This window comes from Schistocerca nitens, chromosome 4, assembly GCF_023898315.1.
Source record: "Schistocerca nitens isolate TAMUIC-IGC-003100 chromosome 4, iqSchNite1.1, whole genome shotgun sequence".
In the NCBI taxonomy this organism is placed as follows: domain Eukaryota; kingdom Metazoa; phylum Arthropoda; class Insecta; order Orthoptera; family Acrididae; genus Schistocerca; species Schistocerca nitens.
The window spans coordinates 299,920,818-299,941,056 of NC_064617.1; the positions used below are offsets into that span (position 1 = coordinate 299,920,818).

General features: G+C 41.3%; 1 protein-coding gene across 1 annotated transcript in view; it reads left to right on the forward strand.

The window, feature by feature from the left end:
- Nucleotides 1-19,245, forward strand: part of LOC126251743 (prohormone-1-like) — a 309,535-nt gene extending 290,290 nt beyond the window's left edge. Inside the window, exon 3 of the mRNA XM_049952352.1 lies at nucleotides 18,228-19,245. Coding sequence (XP_049808309.1) covers nucleotides 18,228-18,392 — 165 coding nt within the window. The 3' untranslated portion in view covers nucleotides 18,393-19,245. The remainder of the gene's footprint in view (nucleotides 1-18,227) is intronic.
- The last annotated feature ends 994 nt before the right edge of the window (nucleotides 19,246-20,239 follow it).

Here is a 20,239-nt window from a genome sequence, read left to right on the forward strand (position 1 = left end):
CTGTGCATCGGAGAACCTATGATGGAAAAAAGAAAGGTTTAGGAGTGGAATTAAAATTCGTAGTGAAGAGATATCATTGATACGATTCACTGATGACATTGCTATCCTGAGTGAAAGTAAAGAAGAATTACATGATCTGCTGAATGGAATGAACAGTCTAATGAGTACAGAATATGGATTGAAAGTAAATCAAAGAAGGAAGAAAGTAACGAGAAGTAGCAGAAATGAAGAGAGCGAGAAACTTATCATCAGGGTTGATGGTCACGAAATGTATGAAGTTAAGGAATTTTACAGGCCAGGCAGTAAAATAACCAATGACGGACGGAGCAAGAAGGACATCCAAAGCATATCAGCATTGGCGTAAAGGGTATTCCTGGCCAAGAGAAGTCTACTAGTATCAAACATAGATCTTAATTTCAGGAAGAAATTTCTGAGAATGTAAATTTGGAGCTCAGGATTGTATGGCAGTGAACATGAACTGCGGGAAAACCGGAACAGAAGAGAATCGAAGCATTTGAGATTTGGTGCTACAGACGAATGTTGAAAATTAGGTGAACTGATAAGGTAAGGAAAGAGGAGGTTCTGCGCAGAATCGGAGAGGAAAGGAGTATGTAGAAAACACTGACAAGGAGAAGGGACAGGATGATAGGACATCTGTTACGACATCAAGGAACGACTTCCGTGATACTAGAAGGTGCTATAGAGGGAAAAAACTGCAGATCAAGACAGAGATTGGAATACATCCTGCAAATAATTGAGGACGTAGGTTGCAAGTGCTACTCTGAGATGAAGAGGTTGACACAGAAAAGGAATTCGTGGCGGGCCTCATCAGTCCACTCAGAAAACTGATGACTCAAAAAAAGGGTGCTTGTTTGTTACTTGAGTGCGCTACTACTTGCTAGTTAGTTAGTGTGTGACAGACCCAGCAGCAGGTCGTAGTGTAACACCTAGAGCACGTAACAGAAGGAAACAAGTGACGACAGAAGAGGGGATATTGATGTTTTTGCAGTCAGGCAAGTGTCCGAATCATCCCCCATCGACATAGGTTTCAATCCTATCACAGCTCTCCCCATCGAGAGTTGCATGTTTATGAGAACCGTGTTAACTTATGTACACGGTCATTATGACAGGATGTTCCAGATGTATCTTATATCTTGTTTAGTGATGAAGCCTCATTTACGAATAATGGCTAGATAAACCGCTGAAACATGCACTATTGATTTGTTGACAATCGGCGTTGGCTTAGTCTGGTAGGGCGGCAGTGTCCATGGAGTTTACATGTGTGGTATGGGACAGTGAACTATCGTCAACTTTTAGGTCCGTGTTTCTTGGACGAAACACTGAACAAGTATCGCAGCCTTCCAACAGACCATCTTCCACGAATGCTAGAAGACTTTCATCCGCAGGAGAAACCTGTCGTACCAACACGATGGCTATCCGGCCCAAAGAACATGAAGCAGCACAGGATGTCTAAATGAATTGCTTCCAAATCGTTGGATTGGACGCGGATGACCTGTAGCTTGGCCGGTCGATTGGCCGGATTTGACGCCTGTAGACTTTTTCTGTGGGGAAAGCTGAAGGACACTGCCTGCAAGGACATACCAGCTACATCCAATGATAGGCAACGTCGTATTACTGCGACCTGCTCGGACATCTTCGCTGAAATGCTAGCACATGTGCAGCAGTCGTTCCATACCAGACTGTAAGCGTGTATTGCCGCTGCTGGTAGTCATTTTGAATACTGCCTGTGATGGATAATTTTCTCGTTACTTGTCAGTCCATGTAAGTAGTGTATTCAATTGTATTATTCGGTAGTGTGTGTGCTGCCATAGATATTGTACAAGTGCCGGTGTGGGAATTTTACAAAATATGATCTCTCGTAAGCAACTCGCACTAGAATCCGGCAACAAACACTACTGTCATTCTAATTTACCCTACTATTAGTTAGTTAACGTCAGTAAGCACGTAATCTCCCAGGTTATTTGATCGTTGTCAACGTCCAAAACAGCTCGTTTCAGTCGAGCTCTAACATTCCGCGTGGTGTCTGTTTGTTCTATATCGTGTCTCCCTACCACTTTCGCGCAACGACGCTCTGAGCGTGTTTTTTAGGGAATTGACTAGTTTGAACCTGGGACCTGTTGCTGGTAAGGAAACGCCAGACCACACTTGACATGTAGAGTTCAGAAGACTTCAGTGAGACTAGCGATGATATAACCAAATACTTAATGATTTCAGCATCAGCTCCACTGCACTCCCTGTAAAAGAATCTTAATACTAACTAAATTTAGTGGAAGGGGTTCAAGGCTTTCCTATTTTTAGTTAGCTGGTAAAATAACGTCGAAAAAGCAGTTAAGTTTACCATTGGAAATTTTATTCTACTCACAAAACATTGTTTACAAATTGCACTATTGATAAAAGGAAATGTTTTAATACAGGATGATAAAAACCAACTGCGTTCAACAAAAATGCGAACGAATATTCCCTGAGTGGGTTTCCAAGTTCTACAGTGGATCGAAGGATGACCTATGCCATATCACATCTATAATCTAGGTTTAAATTAAGTTTCGCAAGAGAGAAAACTATCGAAATAGTCTACAGTGACCCTCAATTATCTTTAATTACTTATCTAACTTGTCGTAAATTACAGTGGCTGATGTGGCTTCTCAATAACTATATAACAGAAAAATAATCGTGTTTCAGATTTTTACTTCAAGTGGCAAATGTGAACACCATGAGCTTTAATTGACGATCGACACTAGTATTACCCAAAAAGGGGGTGTAACAGATGAGACTTCTGCAGGTCTGAGTGAAGCTTTACGCGCTGTTATGCGGCATCGCGTGCGTTCATTACCTTGTCGGTTTTCGTCAGGGGGCGGCGGACAGCACAGCTCCGCTCACCTCGCCGTCTCGGAAGCAACTCTCACCTAACTTCTCCTTACTACAATTTACCAAAGTTGGTTTAAAAAAGCTATCTGGCTGTGTTTTCATCTGACCAATCAGGGTCTCAATGTTAACCTTAAACTCCGCCTACAAAAATTCTGTCTATCCAATGAGAAACATTATACTTTTCATGGTGGGGCAATGTTTTTAAAGTTTGCAACATAACAGAGACGCGAAAAAGTCTCACGCTGAAACTTGCAGCTGGTGTGGTCCTTTTAGTGTTATTGTAAGATCTATACTGTTCTTCTGGAGGGATCTAGCTTTTAACATGGGCTGGGGGGTGGTCCTAGCGGTTAGCTGGCGACGTGGGTGTCCATCCATTATCGTAGGGCCTTCCAGCTTAACACGGTTCTGCTCTCGGCTTCTGTTCTCGTTTCTCCCCTCGGAACTGCGTCTGTCTCACGGTGGGAAGGTATGACATGCATTTAGGCATTCTTGTGTTAATCTGTGGTATTCCATTTGCTCACTCGTTACTCGTATTACTTTGGTTAATTTAATGTCACGATTTATTCGGAGCTATGTGACATACTACTGGATTTGCTTATCATGTCAGGGTTTTCATGGAAGGTGTTGGATTTGCCTGACACCTTACATATCACCACCCTTCGAACTTAATTTTTGCACTGAAGTTAGGCAATGATTGAATCGTTGTCTAAGTCAGTCAAAAATTATTCTGTTATCTAAGTTTTGTTGCCTACTGTTCAGCTACGTTATTCTGTTCTATGGTAGTTTGTATTACTAATTTATATTTTTATATTCTTCCACATAATTATCAAAAATATGTTTATATTTACAAGGGAAGAATATTTTTGTTCTGTTATAATTATTATTTTTTAATTATTTTCTTTCTTTATTTAATTGTGAAGTTTGTTTTTTAAGAAATTTGTTATAGGAAGTGAGGAATCTTTCACATCGATTTTCTTAGAAATATTGTTTTTATAAATGTAGTAATTAAGTAAAATCTATTCCTAACACATTTTCTAAAAAACATGTACAAGTAAAATGTTTTTGTTTCTTGACACTCATTTTAACGTTGTTACACTAACAAATAAGAATTATTTCCAAGAATTGCTTTGACAAAGAAATATACATACACAAGTATTGAGATATTATCCTAATAAATGGTACAAATGTTAAAAAAAAGGGAAAACGTCCAACAAGATAATTTTTTTTCTTTGTTTTTATAATGAGAATATAAGTAAAATATAGTTATTCTTTTATTTTTATGAGGAGAAAATAAGTGGCATATAGTTTTAGTGTTTATTATGCCTTACTTTTGTTCTTTATATACTGTCCATTTCAGAACTAATGACTTATTTTTATCGATAGTCTATTTTTTACTTAAGTCCATAGTCAATGACTGTTATTTTGTAGTTTATTAGCTGTCCCGTGTGCTTAACTTATTTAGTTTTTCACACGTTTCTTTTGCACAATTCCTACATCACATAATTTGATTTCACACATCCACACAATCCTATGAATGTTTAAGCATGAGGTTGGCGAATGTTTTTGCACAAAGGTGATAGACTTGAGCGAGATGGATGTGGGCAAGTATTTGATGTACAGCTTCGTTCATCGTTCCTTGTTGGCTTTGCAAGTGTGTGTTGCTGTTGTGGAGGTCCCATAATGGAATGGAGCTGTGAGTGCAGAATCTCGTGGTTTACTGGCTTTGTATGCGTGAAAGTCATCGTTATGTGTCGCTGAAAGCGGTCGTTTTTCGTTGTAATACTTCGCAGACGACTAATTTACAATAGGATAGGGATTTGGGAAGGTATGTCGTCTATTCTTCACCCATCTTCTTTCTTGGTCTCAATCTTGCGAATCTTCAACTTCTGTTCTTCCTGCTTTTTCTCTGCTTCTTACTTGCTTCTTGGTTCTTCTCTGGGCAGGATATGGTAATATTTATTGATAACTAGTTGCTTTGAAGTTCACCTCTTAGTAACAGTTTGATAAATTGTTTGGGCATGTCATTTTTACTTTGTGGAAGATTTTTTCAGTTTCGTGCATCAGCGTACTGTTTAATAGCAGTAGTGTGACTTTTACACTTTTTTTTTTTTGCCAGTGGTGGCTTGCCCAAGCGGTCTTCTCGTCAGGCCGCTTTTTGCTCGCTCCGCTGAGTCGGGGCGTTCGGAGACCCTTCTGGCGTTGGGTGTCCTGTCGTGTCTCTGCAGGGTTCGGCCACTGTGTGGTTCCATGTTCTGTCCCAGCAGGTTTCCGCCACCCAGTGGTTCAGCTTGGCAGCAGATTTATTTACTGCCCACTTCGGCTACAAGGGCCTTCTGTTGGTCTCACTGTCCTTTCCCTTCTCTCGACGCTTCTGCCTTGTAGGAATCGTGTCTTGCTAATTACGTCCTTTCCTTTCTTGATACTTTTCGCATTGTAACTTGTGGGTCGTTGCATTTCGTCTTTGCTGGGGTTTTTACAATGGTTCTTACAAAAAGTTTTACTTATAATCATCTAACATATGTCTAGTACCTACTTTGGTTTACACCTTCTTAAAAGCTTTACAAATTTCGGCGCCCTTTCCATGTTACAATTGTAAGATATTTTGAGTCTTAACGTCTACAAGAATCCTCAAATTCGTTTTTTATTTTTGTGTAGTGTCGTGGTGTATAGCTTTTTAGTATTTCATGCTGTTAGACTATCTACGCTTTATCCCTTCACCTTAATCTATGGTACTATTGGTGTTATTTTTGTTTTTGTTTTTATTGAAACTACTTTCTTTTTCCCACCTTCCTCTCTCTTCATTCTTCTTTCTCCTGACGATCTTATCTGCAACATATTCTTGAAATATTCTGCTGATTATTTACCAGTAATAAAATTAATCTTCAAACTTTTTGATATGGCTCACATGGTGAAGTCCTAAGGTTTTACCTGTTTTTGGGTTCATTAGTTCCACAGCATTATCATGAGCAATTCGGCTAATTATGACAGGTCCTTTGTATGCAGCATAAAACTTATGTATTTTGTGTTTCTGTTTGCTGGAGAGATGGTGTGTTTTTACAAATACTTTCTGGCCTACTGAGAATGTTCTTTTAATTGCTGTTCTATCTCCAGAAGTCGTAGGTATCGATCACCTGTCGAACATGGACGGCCTTTGTGGTATGCTTGCTCAAGAGTACCTGTAAACCGATTCCATGTTCGCACCACATGTCTTTGACTCCGGTGCACATGTCGAGCTACTACCCCGGCTGACAAGACTTCTGCGCATAACTTGATCATTGGTTGCGATTATCCTTCGTGGCATTATGGATGTTCACTCCACTGTTCCACAGACGTCTCTAAAACGTTCCTAGTGGTGTTTTACTTTCGACTGCTAAGCTGCAATCCACTCCAGTACGGTGTTCCACCCGCAAGTAGAGCCCATGGTAACTGTGTGTATATTTACAAACGTCAGGGATTACCTTCCGATCGGTACAGGAATAATCACAATAGCAACACAACTGCACGAGATACTGGGATGATACAAAACTATTTTTGATACGTGTAAATAAACGATCCAGCTTTAGGTTTTCCGTAATTTCCCTAAATCGCTCCAAGTATAAGCCGGGATGGTTCTTTTGACAAGGGCGCGGCTGATTTCCTTCCCCATACTTCCGTAATCCGAGCTTGTGCTCCGTCCCTGATGATCGCGCTGTCGACGGGACGTTAAACTGCCTTCCTCTATAAGATTGTTCGCTGACATTGCATTTGTGTACAGGGAATCATTGCCTTTAGAGATTGTAAGGAACTGCAGGAAGCCGGAATGAATTTTCAGTATGCAGCAGAGAGTGCTCTGATTTGAAATTTGCTGCCAGTGTGTGTGCCGAAGCGGTACTCGAACCTGGGACGTTATGCCTTTCGCGGGCAACCGTTCCAACACCTGAGCTACCCAGGCATAACCGACGGCTCGTCCTCTTAGCTTTACTTCCGTCAGTATCTCGTCCCTTACCTTCTAGGCTTCGCAGATGATAGCAGATGAGGTACTGGCGGAAGCGAAGGTAGGAGGCTGGGTCGTCAGTTATGCCCAGGTTTCTTGCTTCCCACGCCTGGGTTCTCGGGTTCGATTCCCGGCGGGGTCAGGGATTTTCTCTGCCTCGTGATGACTGGGTGTTGTGTGCTGTCCTTAGATTAGTTAGGTTTAAGTAGTTCTAAGTTCTAGGAGCCTAAAAAAAAAAGAAGGTAGCTCAGGCGGTGAAGCGCTTGCCCAAGAAAAATGTAACGTCCCAGGTTCGAGTCCTGGTTAGGCGCAAAATTTTAATCTTCCAGTAAAATTCACTTGCAGAAATATCGACAAAATGTGCTGGTAGATAAATACGAAACGACTACTACAAGATAAGGACATGACAGTTTCTCATTACAAATAAAGTGATGAACACACTGACAACTTCACGTGGTATAAATGTTTAGGGGTAATACTAACAAGGGAACTTCCCATCGCACCCCCCTCAGATTTAGTTATAAGTTGGCACAGTGGATAGGCCTTGAAAAACTGAACACAGATCAATCGAGAAAACAGGAAGAAGTTGTGTGGAACTATGAAAAAACTAAGCAAAATATACAAACTGAGTAGTCCATGTGCAAGATAAGCAACATCTAGGAGAGTTCGAGTTCAGGAGCGCCGTGGTCCCGTGGTTAGCGTGAGCAACTGCAGAACGAGAGGTTCTTGGTTCAAATCTTCCCTAGAGTGGAAAGTTTACTTTTTTCATTTTTGCAAAGTTATGATCTGTCCGTTCGTTCATTGACGTCTCTGTTCAGTGTAATAAGTTTAGTGTCTGTGTTTTGCGACCGCACCGCAAAACCGTGCGATTAGTAGTCGAAAGGACGTGCCTGTCCAATGGAAACCGAAAACATTTGATTGCAAGGTCATAGGTCAACCGGTTCCTCCACAGGAAAACACGTCTGATATATTCTATACGACACTGGTGACGGCATGTGCGTCACATGACAGGAATATGTTGTCGACCCACCTAACTTGTACACTTGGTGAATGGGTAAAAAGATTCTTCTACCTTGCCCAATTTAGGTTTTGCTTGTGGATGTGATAATCACTCCCAAAAAAGTGTGAAAACATAAGAGTTCGTCACATAAACTGCAACAAATGAATGCAACAGTTTCACAGTCGCACAGTTTTGTCTGTGCTCTGTCAAAACATGTTTTTAACGTTTTCAAATTTTTCACTGTGTAGACCGTCAAATCCAGCATATGTCCAAGCAAATCTGAACATGTCCTGGAATTTTGGAGAGCGAAGTTGATTATATGTGAGTGCCTGAACTTTGATAATTGTCTGAAAATAAAAAATTAAAATTTTCTCTCAAGGGAAGACTTGAACCAACGACCTTTTGTTCCGCAGCTTCACACACTAACCACGAGACCACGGCGCTCATGAGTTTATACGCTCCTGGATGTTGGTTATCTTACACATGAACTACTCAGTTTGTATATTTTGCTTATTTTTTCATAGTTCCACACAACTTCTTCCTGTTTTCTCGATTGATCTGTGTTCAGTTTTTCAAGGCCTATCCACTGTACCAACTTATAACTAATTCTGAGGGGGGTGCGATGGGGAGGTTCCCTTGTAAGGAGCAATACGTAAAGGGGCCATCACTTAAAATCAGTACAGGGATCGTGAGTGCACGCGTTCTGCGTCTGTAAAGGAAATCCCGTACAAGTTGCTAGTGCGACCAATTTTACAGGGTGTAAAGTTTGGAAGGTAGGAGACGAGGTACTGGCAGAAGTGAAGCTGTGAGGACGGGGCGTGAGTCGTGCTTGGGTAGCTCAGGTGGTAGAGCCCTTGCCCGCGAAAGGCAAAGGTCATGACTCCGTGTCTCGGTCCCGAACACAGTTTTAATCCGCCAAGAAGTTTCACATCAGCGCACACTCCGCTGCAGAGTGAAAATATCATTCAGGATGTAAATGATAATTGTTCACAACGTATACGGGAAATAGAGACGTACAATTTGATTTAGGAGGTTTGTGATCTATGAACGCGGGAAGCAACTTCAAATTGGCCTACGAAAAAAGGCGCTGCAGCGCGGTATTTTGAATATCCTCTCTCCATGTTACGCCACCAGCTTAGTCGGTCTGATTTTCGGTATTTTTAAATTCCGTTAACATTAGTAATTAAAGAAAAAAACGTTTCTAAAAGTTATGCAACACGTAACAACGCTTACAATTCGATCTAAACACAACCCTTACAACGAGGTAGTGTCGTAGGAAGGATGCCAGAGAAACAAAACGGCTTTGCTGTTAATTTTATCATGATAAAATCAGCAAAACTGTGACGTGAAATTTACATAAACGTCAATTTCACAACCTGCATGTGCAAAAACGAAGTATGTTTAGTGTTCATGGCTCATTTACCAATAAAAGAAACAGCCTTCAAACGATTAGGACCGACTAAAACGCGAGAGGGTATTCAAAATATCGCGCTGTAGCTTAGGTGGCTTTTGTAGGATAATTTGAGGTTGTTTCCGGCTTGATAGGCCACAAGTCTCCTGAACCAAAGTGTTGGTTTCGGCTTCCCCTGCATCACTGTGAGACGGTGTTAACAGTTATTGTTTACAGCCTCTATACTGTTATCCACAAGTACCTCCCGGGGTTCCAAACATGATTGTGTGACAACTTAAAGACATGCAAATGAATGAGATATCAGTGGATAGTGCTTTTAAACTAAGTTTTTAACTCACTTTTCAGATACTCAATATGGACAATATGAGGCGGAGAAAGTAATACAGGTGGAAGAGCACGCGTGTGCAGTCCTTGAAATCAGGGAAGTCGCAACAGCAGAAGCCCACTTTGGAAATCTGTTTACTGCCTTGTCTGTAAGCAGGCGCAAATAAATTTGATGTGATATTACGAAGCGGATGATAATGATAATTTGTGTACGTGTTCCGACACGCATGCCCCTAGCGGTGCGCCTTGTCAACTTATTACGAACTGAAACATAGTGAGCTTCTGTATCCTCTGGTATATGTGTATTTTCTGTATGTCTTGTAAATTTCGCACAGTCGTCATGTGCAAACACAGAGGTTATTATGAATAAACCTGTATTACTCCAGTGCTTGCAGTTTTTGTCGAATAGGCACTTCCGAAGCAATCTATGGTGACTGGATTTTGAACGTACTTGCAGGTCAATACAAAATTAATTTTACTATTTCCCCTCGTTAATTTAAGGCATTCAGCATTCCTCCTAACTCGGAGGAACACTGTATTATGTTCCATAAGTCCATACGAAAGTGAAACAAAATTGATAAACCGCGGGGGGGGGGGGGGGGGGGGGCGGGCAGATATGGAGTTGAAACAGCCAGGGATAAATTTATTTGCTATGAATATCATACAAGGTTTCTCGGTAATTGTTTTAACACACAGTTACAAAAGTTTTTAATCAAAATATCAGTATACAACCTTTTCAGAATCACAAATCAGTAGATAACATTTTTAAAATTACTGAAGAAAGTTCAAAACACTATAACAGAATACGCTGAAGACGATCAAGGAACCAGAAAACTCTGCAATCTATATAACAATCACTATTTGCCAAGACAGCGCAGAAGGCGGCTTATTACAAGTGTAGAATACATACTCATAAAATTTTTAGTCAGATTTCATTCATAATAACAAAACAATTTAAGAGCATACAAGAAAACACAAGGACTAATCAGCTGAAGGCTATTAATTAAATGGAAGGCGCCGTTATTCAATTACAACTTAGGGGATGTGATTTTTTTAAAAAAAATATTCATGCCATGAAATTTCGCTGAAATCCAGGACTACTCAATTGAACAGCAGATAACGCGGAGCGCTAAGAAATAATGTTATGTTCCTGAGGAACAGTTTTGTTCCTTTTTGCCCTCATCCCTTAAAAAGAAATAAAAAAAGGACGTGGCAGAAATAGTAAAGATAATGTCAAGTTTCATCAAACTGAGTGCTAAATGTCTTAAATAAACGAGGGTAAATAGTAAAGTTAATTTTGTATTGAACTGCAAGTACGTTCAGAATCCAGTCACCATAGATTGCTTCCGCTTTTTGGTGACAATTCAAAATATACAGTCAGCTGCCTGATTCCCAGCCAAGGGCCATTCACGAGTTTATTCTCTCTAATTACACCAGCTTAACTGGGGCTGAACGGTTGGCCAGCAAGGCCATCAAGACAACCGTAGTTATAAGGCAGACAATAGAGACAAGTACTGCAACAGATAGAACACACAATTAAACACTGACTTAAGATATATACTGTTAAACTCTATAGAATTAAGACGGCAAATAGAGGGGAAGCACTTATATCTAGTACATATCTGTTTTATTAACTTGACCCAGAAGAAAATGGTGCTATCAAGGTAGCCGAACTGCGGTATTATTTTTGTTTTTGCCACCTATCCACTCGATATTAAAGGTGAATCCGATGATGGCAGCTAAAAATGTCAGTCATGTCGAAAATTATAAATCAGCATCGTTAACCACCTTCGACAACATGGTGAGTATAAAATTCACAAACTGGTCACCATGCAGTGTCTTCTCGGCGACAACCAGTCCACATTCATTACAGAAGTTCACCAACATTAATAAGTCCAGGCTGCCTTTCTTTCTGAGAGACAATGCCATATAAATGGTGCCGCATGAAAATCAACACCAATGCAGATCCAAGTCCGCAGCACGGCCTCACACAGAATCACCGGCCAATCCGATCCCGGTGTTATGACCATCCAGCAGCCACGTGAAAAACTGTTTTTATTCATTACATTCGCCGTTTTCCACCCTTCGCTGGCAGAGCAGCTTAAATAGCCTTCTCTGGCAATGCCCTCTCACCGCTGGCCAGAGAAGTCATAGAATTTTCCGAGCAAAGATACACGAGCGTAATAACCATCGATAAGCGCACCTGCACGGATCACAAATGCTTGTAGAACTTGAACGGGAATTCTTGGGAGAAAGGCAATGCAGTTAGCGCAAAACACCGATGAGTAAATTTAGAGAAGCTGTATGCGGCCATCATGCTTCTCCAATCGTATCTCTCACATTGGCATTATGAGAATGTGGGAGATTAGGGCACGTAGAGAGAATATGGACAGTCATTTTTTTCCTCGCTCTATGTGCAGGCGGTATAGAAAATAAAATCAATAATTTTGGTACCATGTACCCAGCACATGAACTATACAGTGCCTTGCGGAGATAAATGGCCATTTAAATCATTGCAGAGAATATTGCTGATGCTCAGATAGTGCCACAATTTAAGTTTTATGTTCGTCATCCGTACACTTTCTGTTAAGTCGTCATCTGAGTTTCTTGCTAGCTGCCGAAATCCGTCAGCGAGTTATCAGGATCAATCTGCAATCCAATCGCCTGGCTAATCGTCCATCCCACATCCACACACACGTCCATTTCATTTTCATTATGTATTAGTTTATCCATTCCAGTCTGTTCCTCGGTTCATTTGTTTTGTCTTCCTGTCTCTCATACTGATTTCCAACATGCATTTATCAGTCCCTTAGAAATCCTCAGTTTTTGAATGATAATCGCACCATTAGCCAGTATCTTACTACTATTGCACAAAATTGATAATGCACAGCGATTTTGAACTCCCCATTTGAGACTCATCGGAAACTTGTTTTATAAAGGTCTGATTTACAAAAAGCATTCCATACTATTTTTATTCTGTTCTTTTTCTATCAATCAACCATTGTTTCCGGCTGTCCTAAATTCAAAATATCATCAGTTAGTTTGCTATCTGATGTTTTCCCGACGTATTTCCAACTTGTAGAATTCTCAGGTGTCCGGCCGGATCACACTGTAATTTCACCACGATATTTCGCCAAACACACTCGTTGACAATTTCAGATGGTTCCAGGTGACTGCTCCTCTGCAGTTGTCGGCGTCCTATATACGTCGGCCGTTACCCTATCCATCAGCTCACTTCTGTCGCCATACCTACAGCCACCGTGGAGGTGGTTGCGACGCCCAGCGGCAAAGTGTAGTCTCCAGCGGATTCACATTTCACTCACCCAACGTTATGGCTGCATGTATAGCGACAGAAATGAAGTGATGGAGGATGTAACGGCCAACCGCCACGAACAGAACAGTGTCGTCAGGGACCACCTGAAGATATTATGAAGAAAATGGTCTAGGTAGCTTAATAAATTTCTTTATTTATTATGCCGTTTCGATTGCTCCCATCATTACATATCAAAAAGCTTTGAACTTGCAAAACAAGATACAGTGTCAGTATTAAAAACCCATGCCTAATCCGGGGAAACACATGGAGATGGAGCGGGTCTGTTTGTCCGACGTGACCGAGGCGAATGCAAGAGAATTCTACAAAATATGATTAATTACCTTTATGACTTCGTTGTTATTATTCACCACACTAACAGTGCTTCCTTCTGCTACGATTTGAGCATCTTGGACATTTACTTGAGAGAAGGCGTCTAGTGTGATTAGAAAACTCGACAAACTATACATAAGCGTTGACAAAAACCGATTTCCTTATATCTTCTCCATAATCATCACATTTTTTATTGAGCGTTGTGGAGACTATTTCTTCATTTTTGCAGATCCTTGTAAAGCCGAGTTATATTCTTTCCTCTTTCAGTTGCAGTAGGAGGGTATCCTTCGGTTACGTATTGCTTAGCAAGTCACTGTGCAGTCCATTCTGCAGGTCATTTTCTGACCTTTTCCATTTACCTATCAAACAAGGAGAGATTTAACTATGCTTCCATACACGACATAATCTCTCTTACTCCCGTGATCCCAACGCCAAATATGGGGTGGAAGCTAAACCACTATTGCATAATCTAGAAACAATGATATCATTATACTAGAGATTCGTCCGTTATACTTTCGTATGGACGTTATCGACCTGTTATCTTAGCAGCACCTTGGGTGAAGAACCTATAAGCTGATAACAATAAGGAGGGGAATTAAAAAGTATAGGGTTGGACTTACGGTAAGGAAAATCTTTTGTGCCGGTGGTGACGCACAGATCGTAAATATTTAAAGCAAGTTACATACTTCTACCAAAAAAGATATCAACATTTTAAAAAAATCGTTTTTGTGAAGCACTTTGCCAATTGAGGTTTTAGGCTTTCAGCTGCATTTATCATGTATCTTTTGGAACGTTGTTCCTACGAAAACAGCGATCACAATTGAAGTAAAAGTTTTTCAGATAAAAACAGCCTAACATCGCATGTAAGTTGTTAAAATTTAACATTTATTTATGAGGGGATCAGTTTCGATCGTGGTACGATCATCTTCAGACTATGAACAATCCTCGGCTGGAAAGAGAGTGTCGCGAGAAGCAGTTCGCTATGTAGCGCCGGTAAAGATAATGTATGCAGCGGTCATCTGATAAATAATTTTAAAATTTTAACAAGTTACATGCGATCTTAGACTGTTTTTATTTTTAAAAAATTGTATTCATTCTTTCTGTTAGCTGCATTTATTTTTGCTTTTTATATGTACGATACGTCATCAATTTTCAACTTTCAATTCGATAATTTATGGTGCATAAAAACAGGCAATCAAAGAAATTGTCGCTTGATGTATGCGTAACCTGTAGCTTGCATCGACATGTTTGACACATTAGCAGCCGACAGAACCATAGATCTACATCTACGTGACAACTCTGCAATTCACATTTACGTGCTCAACGGAAGGTTCATAGAACCACTTTCAGACTATTTCTCGACCGTTCCATTCTCAAATGGGCACTTGAGCTAAACGACACCTAAATCTTTTAGTTCGAGCTCTGATTTTATTCCGATGATAGACGGGAGTCAATAAAATATATTCGCAATCGGAGGAGACAATATTTGATCAAAATTTCATTATCAGACCTCTCGCCGCAACGTAAAACGCTTTTGTTTCAATGATTGCCACCACCACACGCTTATCATGTCCGCGACATTCCTTCCTCTACTCTACGACAATACAGAAAACGTTTTGAACTTTTTCAATGTTCTTCGTCAATCCTATCTGGTAAGGATCCGGTATGCAGTAGGAATTTTCTTCAGTAGATTTGTTGCATCTTGTAAGTGTTGAGCCAATAAAACTTGCGGATCTGCTGTGTAACCGAAATTTAACTTTTTTAGCTATTCTTTTGGAAGACCTGACACTTTTTACTGTTAGGGTCAATAGCCCGATTTCGCATCATTCAGAAATCTTGTCTAAATCATTTTGCAATTCATTTTAATCTTCTGATAACTTTACTAGTCGGTAAACGACAGCATCATCTGCAAACTCTGGAAGAACGTTGCACATATTGTCACTTAAATCGCTTATAAAAATTAAGAACAGCAAAAGGCAAGTAACACTTCCCCGGGAAAACCTTGGATATCACTTCCGTCTGACTAGATGACTTCTCGTCAATTACTCCGAATTGTGACGTTTTTTGCAGAATATTCCATCTGTACGCAGTTTTATTAGAAGACGCTTGCGAGGCACGGCGTCAGAACCCGTCATGGAATCCAGAAATATGGAATAAATTTGAGATCCCCCTCATTCGTTCGTGTAAATAAGGGGGGAGTTGTGTTTCACAAGAACGATATTTTCTTAATCCGTACTAGTTACTTATTAATAGGTCTTTTTCTTCAAGGAACTTCATAATAGCAGAACAAAGTATGTATCCCATAAGCCTACTACAATTCCATTTTGTGATATGGTTTGAGAATGAAACTATTATTGAAGTTGACTGTAGTCTGCTTAATATCCGTGCAATTAGACAATATCAACCATTGGTCATTTTCAAAACATATGTTTCACATTTTAAAATTTTATTTTTGTGGGGATCCACAGCCTCAACGAGTTTGACAATGAAAACATGGTGCAAGCAGGCTGCAATATGTTTATTATCCGTGAAATTAGACATTTTCAGCCCTAGGTCATTTTCATCCAGTGATATGGGTCTATCATTCAACGAATTACTTGTGTTTTCTTTCTTGTGTATTAATAGGACCTGTGTAACTTTCCAGTCTTTAGGTACGGATCATTCGTCGAGAGAGCGGTTGTATATGATTGTTAAAAAAGTACCTATTTCACCAGCTTACTCCGAAAGGAACCTAATTGGTATACAGTCTAGACTGGAGGACTTGCCTTTATTAAATGGGTATGCGGAATGTATTGAAAACTGTTCTTGATCGTAATTCTAGAATATTTATTTGCTCTTATTTGGTGAAGGAATTTCGGTTAACAGTGTTTAGCAGCTCCGTTTTAGTGGCACGATCATCTGTAACTTTACCTATCCACCATGCAGTGAAGGTACTGACGATGTCTTGCCACTAGCATAGTTTATATACGACTAGAATTTCTTTGGATTTTCTGCCAGATTCCGAGACACAGTTACAGGGGGAGGGGGGGGGGGCACGGTACCGCTCTACTGATCGACGTCGGAGCCGACGTCTTGATGCATCAATAACTTCCCCATCATCCACATACTGCTTCCCGCAAAGTGCATCCTTCATTCGACTAAACAGATGGAAGGGGCGAGATCCAGGCAGTAGGATGGATAAGGAAGAGCGGTTTAGTGAAGTATTGTGAGCTCCTCTTAGCTGCGCAGACTTACTTGAGACCTTGTGGTGTCATATGTTTTCATCGCCTCGAATGAGAGTGTCCACACGTTCCATCTTATGAGTCACAGCTATGCGCAGCCGGTCAGCACGTGGGAGATCGAACAGGTCTGCGCGGGCTTGTTGCGATGAATACAGATGCTTCGCCCAACGACTCGCCGTGCTTTTGTTCACTGCCAGGTCTCCGCACCGCCGTTACAGTCGCCATTTTAAAGGCTACATATGACACCGCCATCTATCGGAACTTCATGAAACTCTAGGGGCTGAATCAAGAATATTCCACGATGTTCCGCAACAAATTCTGAATTTTTTAGACTGAAATTGGCCGCGCGAAAAGAATGTGTTGAATTACTTATTGGACGCCCCTCGTGTTAAAAGCATCTGGCACTGAAGACCGCGCTAACTTTCCAGCCTCTGTAACTCGTCACCAATCGCGCAGATCTTGCATAATTTTAAATATTGCATGTCCTTTCCGTTACTTCCGCAACGGCGTCCTGACCCGTTTTGTGTACCATAGAGCAGGGCTTCCCAACCTTTTCAGCTGGCGGACCACTTCTTCGGTCGAAAATCCATGGCGGACCCCTAGTCAGTCAAGAGCACAGTAACTTCAAATTTCAGAGCGAAACCCATGGGAACTGAAAGCTTCTTAATGCAGGTGCCATGTTCCCAATGACCCCCCCCCCCTTCCCCCCCCCCCCCCCCCCGAAGTATCAATAGTTTTTGGTTTAGAGATGAATGAAAACAACTTGAAATTAACGATCCAATTTGAATTCCCACTGTATCCTGACATTTACTAGTGGATTTACTCCCTTTGTTCAACACACTATAGCCTGATTAAAATTACTTGGTAACTGAAATTTCACACGATGGAGCTTTCTTCCTCCAAGAGCAATCAACGTCACGTCCAAATTGTTCGCTCTTGACAAGCTGTCGCTTATGGTCTGTTCACTTCCACTATTTGGCTACTGTTGTGTAAGGAGCATGCATATTTCGTAACAGTCGTGTGTGTATGTGTGTGTGTGTGTGGTTTTTCGTGAAATCCGAAGAAAAATGTTCAAATGTATGTAAAGTCTTCCTTTGGTCGTCCTCCCTCCTCATTCATTTGAACTGGAAACTTCCCTTGTTGTGAAGGCGATGGAGAAACTGCACCCTTCTTCAATAATGATCCTGACTTCAGCCATCGATCCATGTTAGAAGTAATAAACTGGTTCTACAATCGACTTATGAAACAGGTAGTGCACTGACAAAGCAAGTTTAACATTTAATGATGCCTGGGGTCGCATACGTGCCAGCGAGCGCTGTGATTGGTCGACAAAGCTCGCTCCGCGCATCTAGCGCCGTGAGCCGGCGCACAAACGACCCCCGTATTGTTGCTAAACAGTCGATCAGAGAAGCGGCATTCTCCGGCACTAACCTGTGTATACGTTCTCACTTAGGAAACGCAAAGGCTGATTGGGGATACGACCTGAAGTCAAAGTACACTTGCTTTTCACACGAAAAAAACAATAGCGATGAATTTGATTTTCACATTTTTATTCAATAAATTTACTCAATATTTTACACGATTTGGTGAAAGGTGGCCGCGGACCCCCTAGAAAGAGCCGGCGGGCCCCTAAGGCGTCCGCGGACCACAGGTTGGGAAGCCCTGCCATAGAGGATCTGCTCCGTCTTTTATTGTTAGTTTTCCAACAACGTCAGCTCTTTGCTGGTAGACTCCGGCAGTGACTAACGGCAAGTTGCGCGCTGTTTCAGTTGGTGGACGACGACGGCTCCATCGAGACAGCGCTCATCAACTACCTGTTCGCCAAGCAGGTTGTGAACCGGCTGCGCGCGCAGATGGATGTCAGTGACCTGCAGCGCAAGCGCTCCTATTGGAAGCAGTGCGCCTTCAACGCCGTCTCCTGCTTCGGCAAGTAGGCGGGCGGAGCGCGCCCACACCGCAGCTACCCTCAGCCACCGCCACCATCTCCCAGACAACGGCAACGCGCCGGCGCACTGACCACACTCCTCCGTCACTCCACAGGGGGCGACCTCCACAGTGCCAGTACTCCAGCTAAAAACGTGTGATAAACTTACTTAGATAAATTTACTTATGTACATAATCTTTGACACTCGTACCCTTAAATCCCAAACAATGGCAACTTCCTCAACTACTGTCCTCTCCCAGTGATAGCGAGCAGAACTCTTCTGATAATATTATCACTAAATTTATGTGTATCTAATGTTATGTACATAATCTTTGACACTCGTACCCTTAAATCCCAAACAATGGCCACTTCCTCAACTACTGTCCTCTCCCAGTGATAGCGAGCAGAACTCTTCTGATAATATTATCACTAAATTTATGTGTATCTAATGTTCAATTTCCTTGGCGTCTCTACGTCATTTCCAATTTTCAGAAAAAAAATTATACAGTAGTGAATGTATCCTCGTGTCCATTATACACTTCTAACCAATGTAAAAGTTCAGTGCACTGGCGCGCTTTCGGTCTCTTCCCTCTTTATGATTTAGAATTTTTGCGAGTTAGGGAATACTTCACCCGTAAGCCCGTTCTATTAAATCTAATAGATGTACATAAGTGTGTTAGACTTCCCCAAATATAGTTTATTAGCTAACTTCTTATACCAAGTGGCCCTAATATCATGTCTGCTTAAAACATACATTTCCAATCAATTAATGCATATCGTGAAAAAATCAGAATGTAGTGTTGACTTCACTTTAGCATCTTTGTAAGCATTTAAGGTCAAGAATAAACAAGTATAAACAATAATATTTACTTGTGTGCTTATTTATGTTTCTTCCTTCCTGCTCCATACTGTTTAGTCTGGTGCCATGTAACTGAACGCTGTAGTATGAACGTACTTCGGTGCTGACGTATGAGCTTACGGCACAATACACTGCTCTGTGACACCATCAGACACAAGAATAACTATATTTTGAAAAAAAAAATTAAGGAAAAAGTGCTTTATGTTTCATACATACATCAACTTTTTGTCTAGAAAAATTCAGTGCATAACAATATTAGAAGGTATGTGGAAACAACATGTCAAAAGTGAATAGGTTTCGTCACATGACATCCGAAAATATAAAAATATTTTAAATGTCACAGATAAATCACATAAAATTCTAGTTACATTTCCAAGGTGATCAATGCTAGGAATTAACTCTTCACATACACTAGACATACTAAACAATGAGAACACAGAGACAGTGTTATAAACAAGATAAACGATGTTATTTTATTTAGAAAATACACTCCTGGAAATTGAAATAAGAACACCGTGAATTCATTGTCCCAGGAAGGGGAAACTTTATTGACACATTCCTGGGGTCAGATACATCACATGATCACACTGACAGAACCACAGGCACATAGACACAGGCAACAGAGCATGCACAATGTCGGCACTAGTACAGTGTATATCCACCTTTCGCAGCAATGCAGGCTGCTATTCTCCCATGGAGACGATCGTAGAGATGCTGGATGTAGTCCTGTGGAACGGCTTGCCATGCCATTTCCACCTGGCGCCTCAGTTGGACCAGCGTTCGTGCCGGACGTGCAGACCGCGTGCGACGACGCTTCATCCAGTCCCAAACATGCTCAATGGGGGACAGATCCGGAGATCTTGCTGGCCAGGGTAGTTGACTTACACCTTCTAGAGCACGTTGGGTGGCACGGGATACATGCGGACGTGCATTGTCCTGTTGGAACAGCAAGTTCCCTTGCCGGTCTAGGAATGGTAGAACGATGGGTTCGATGACGG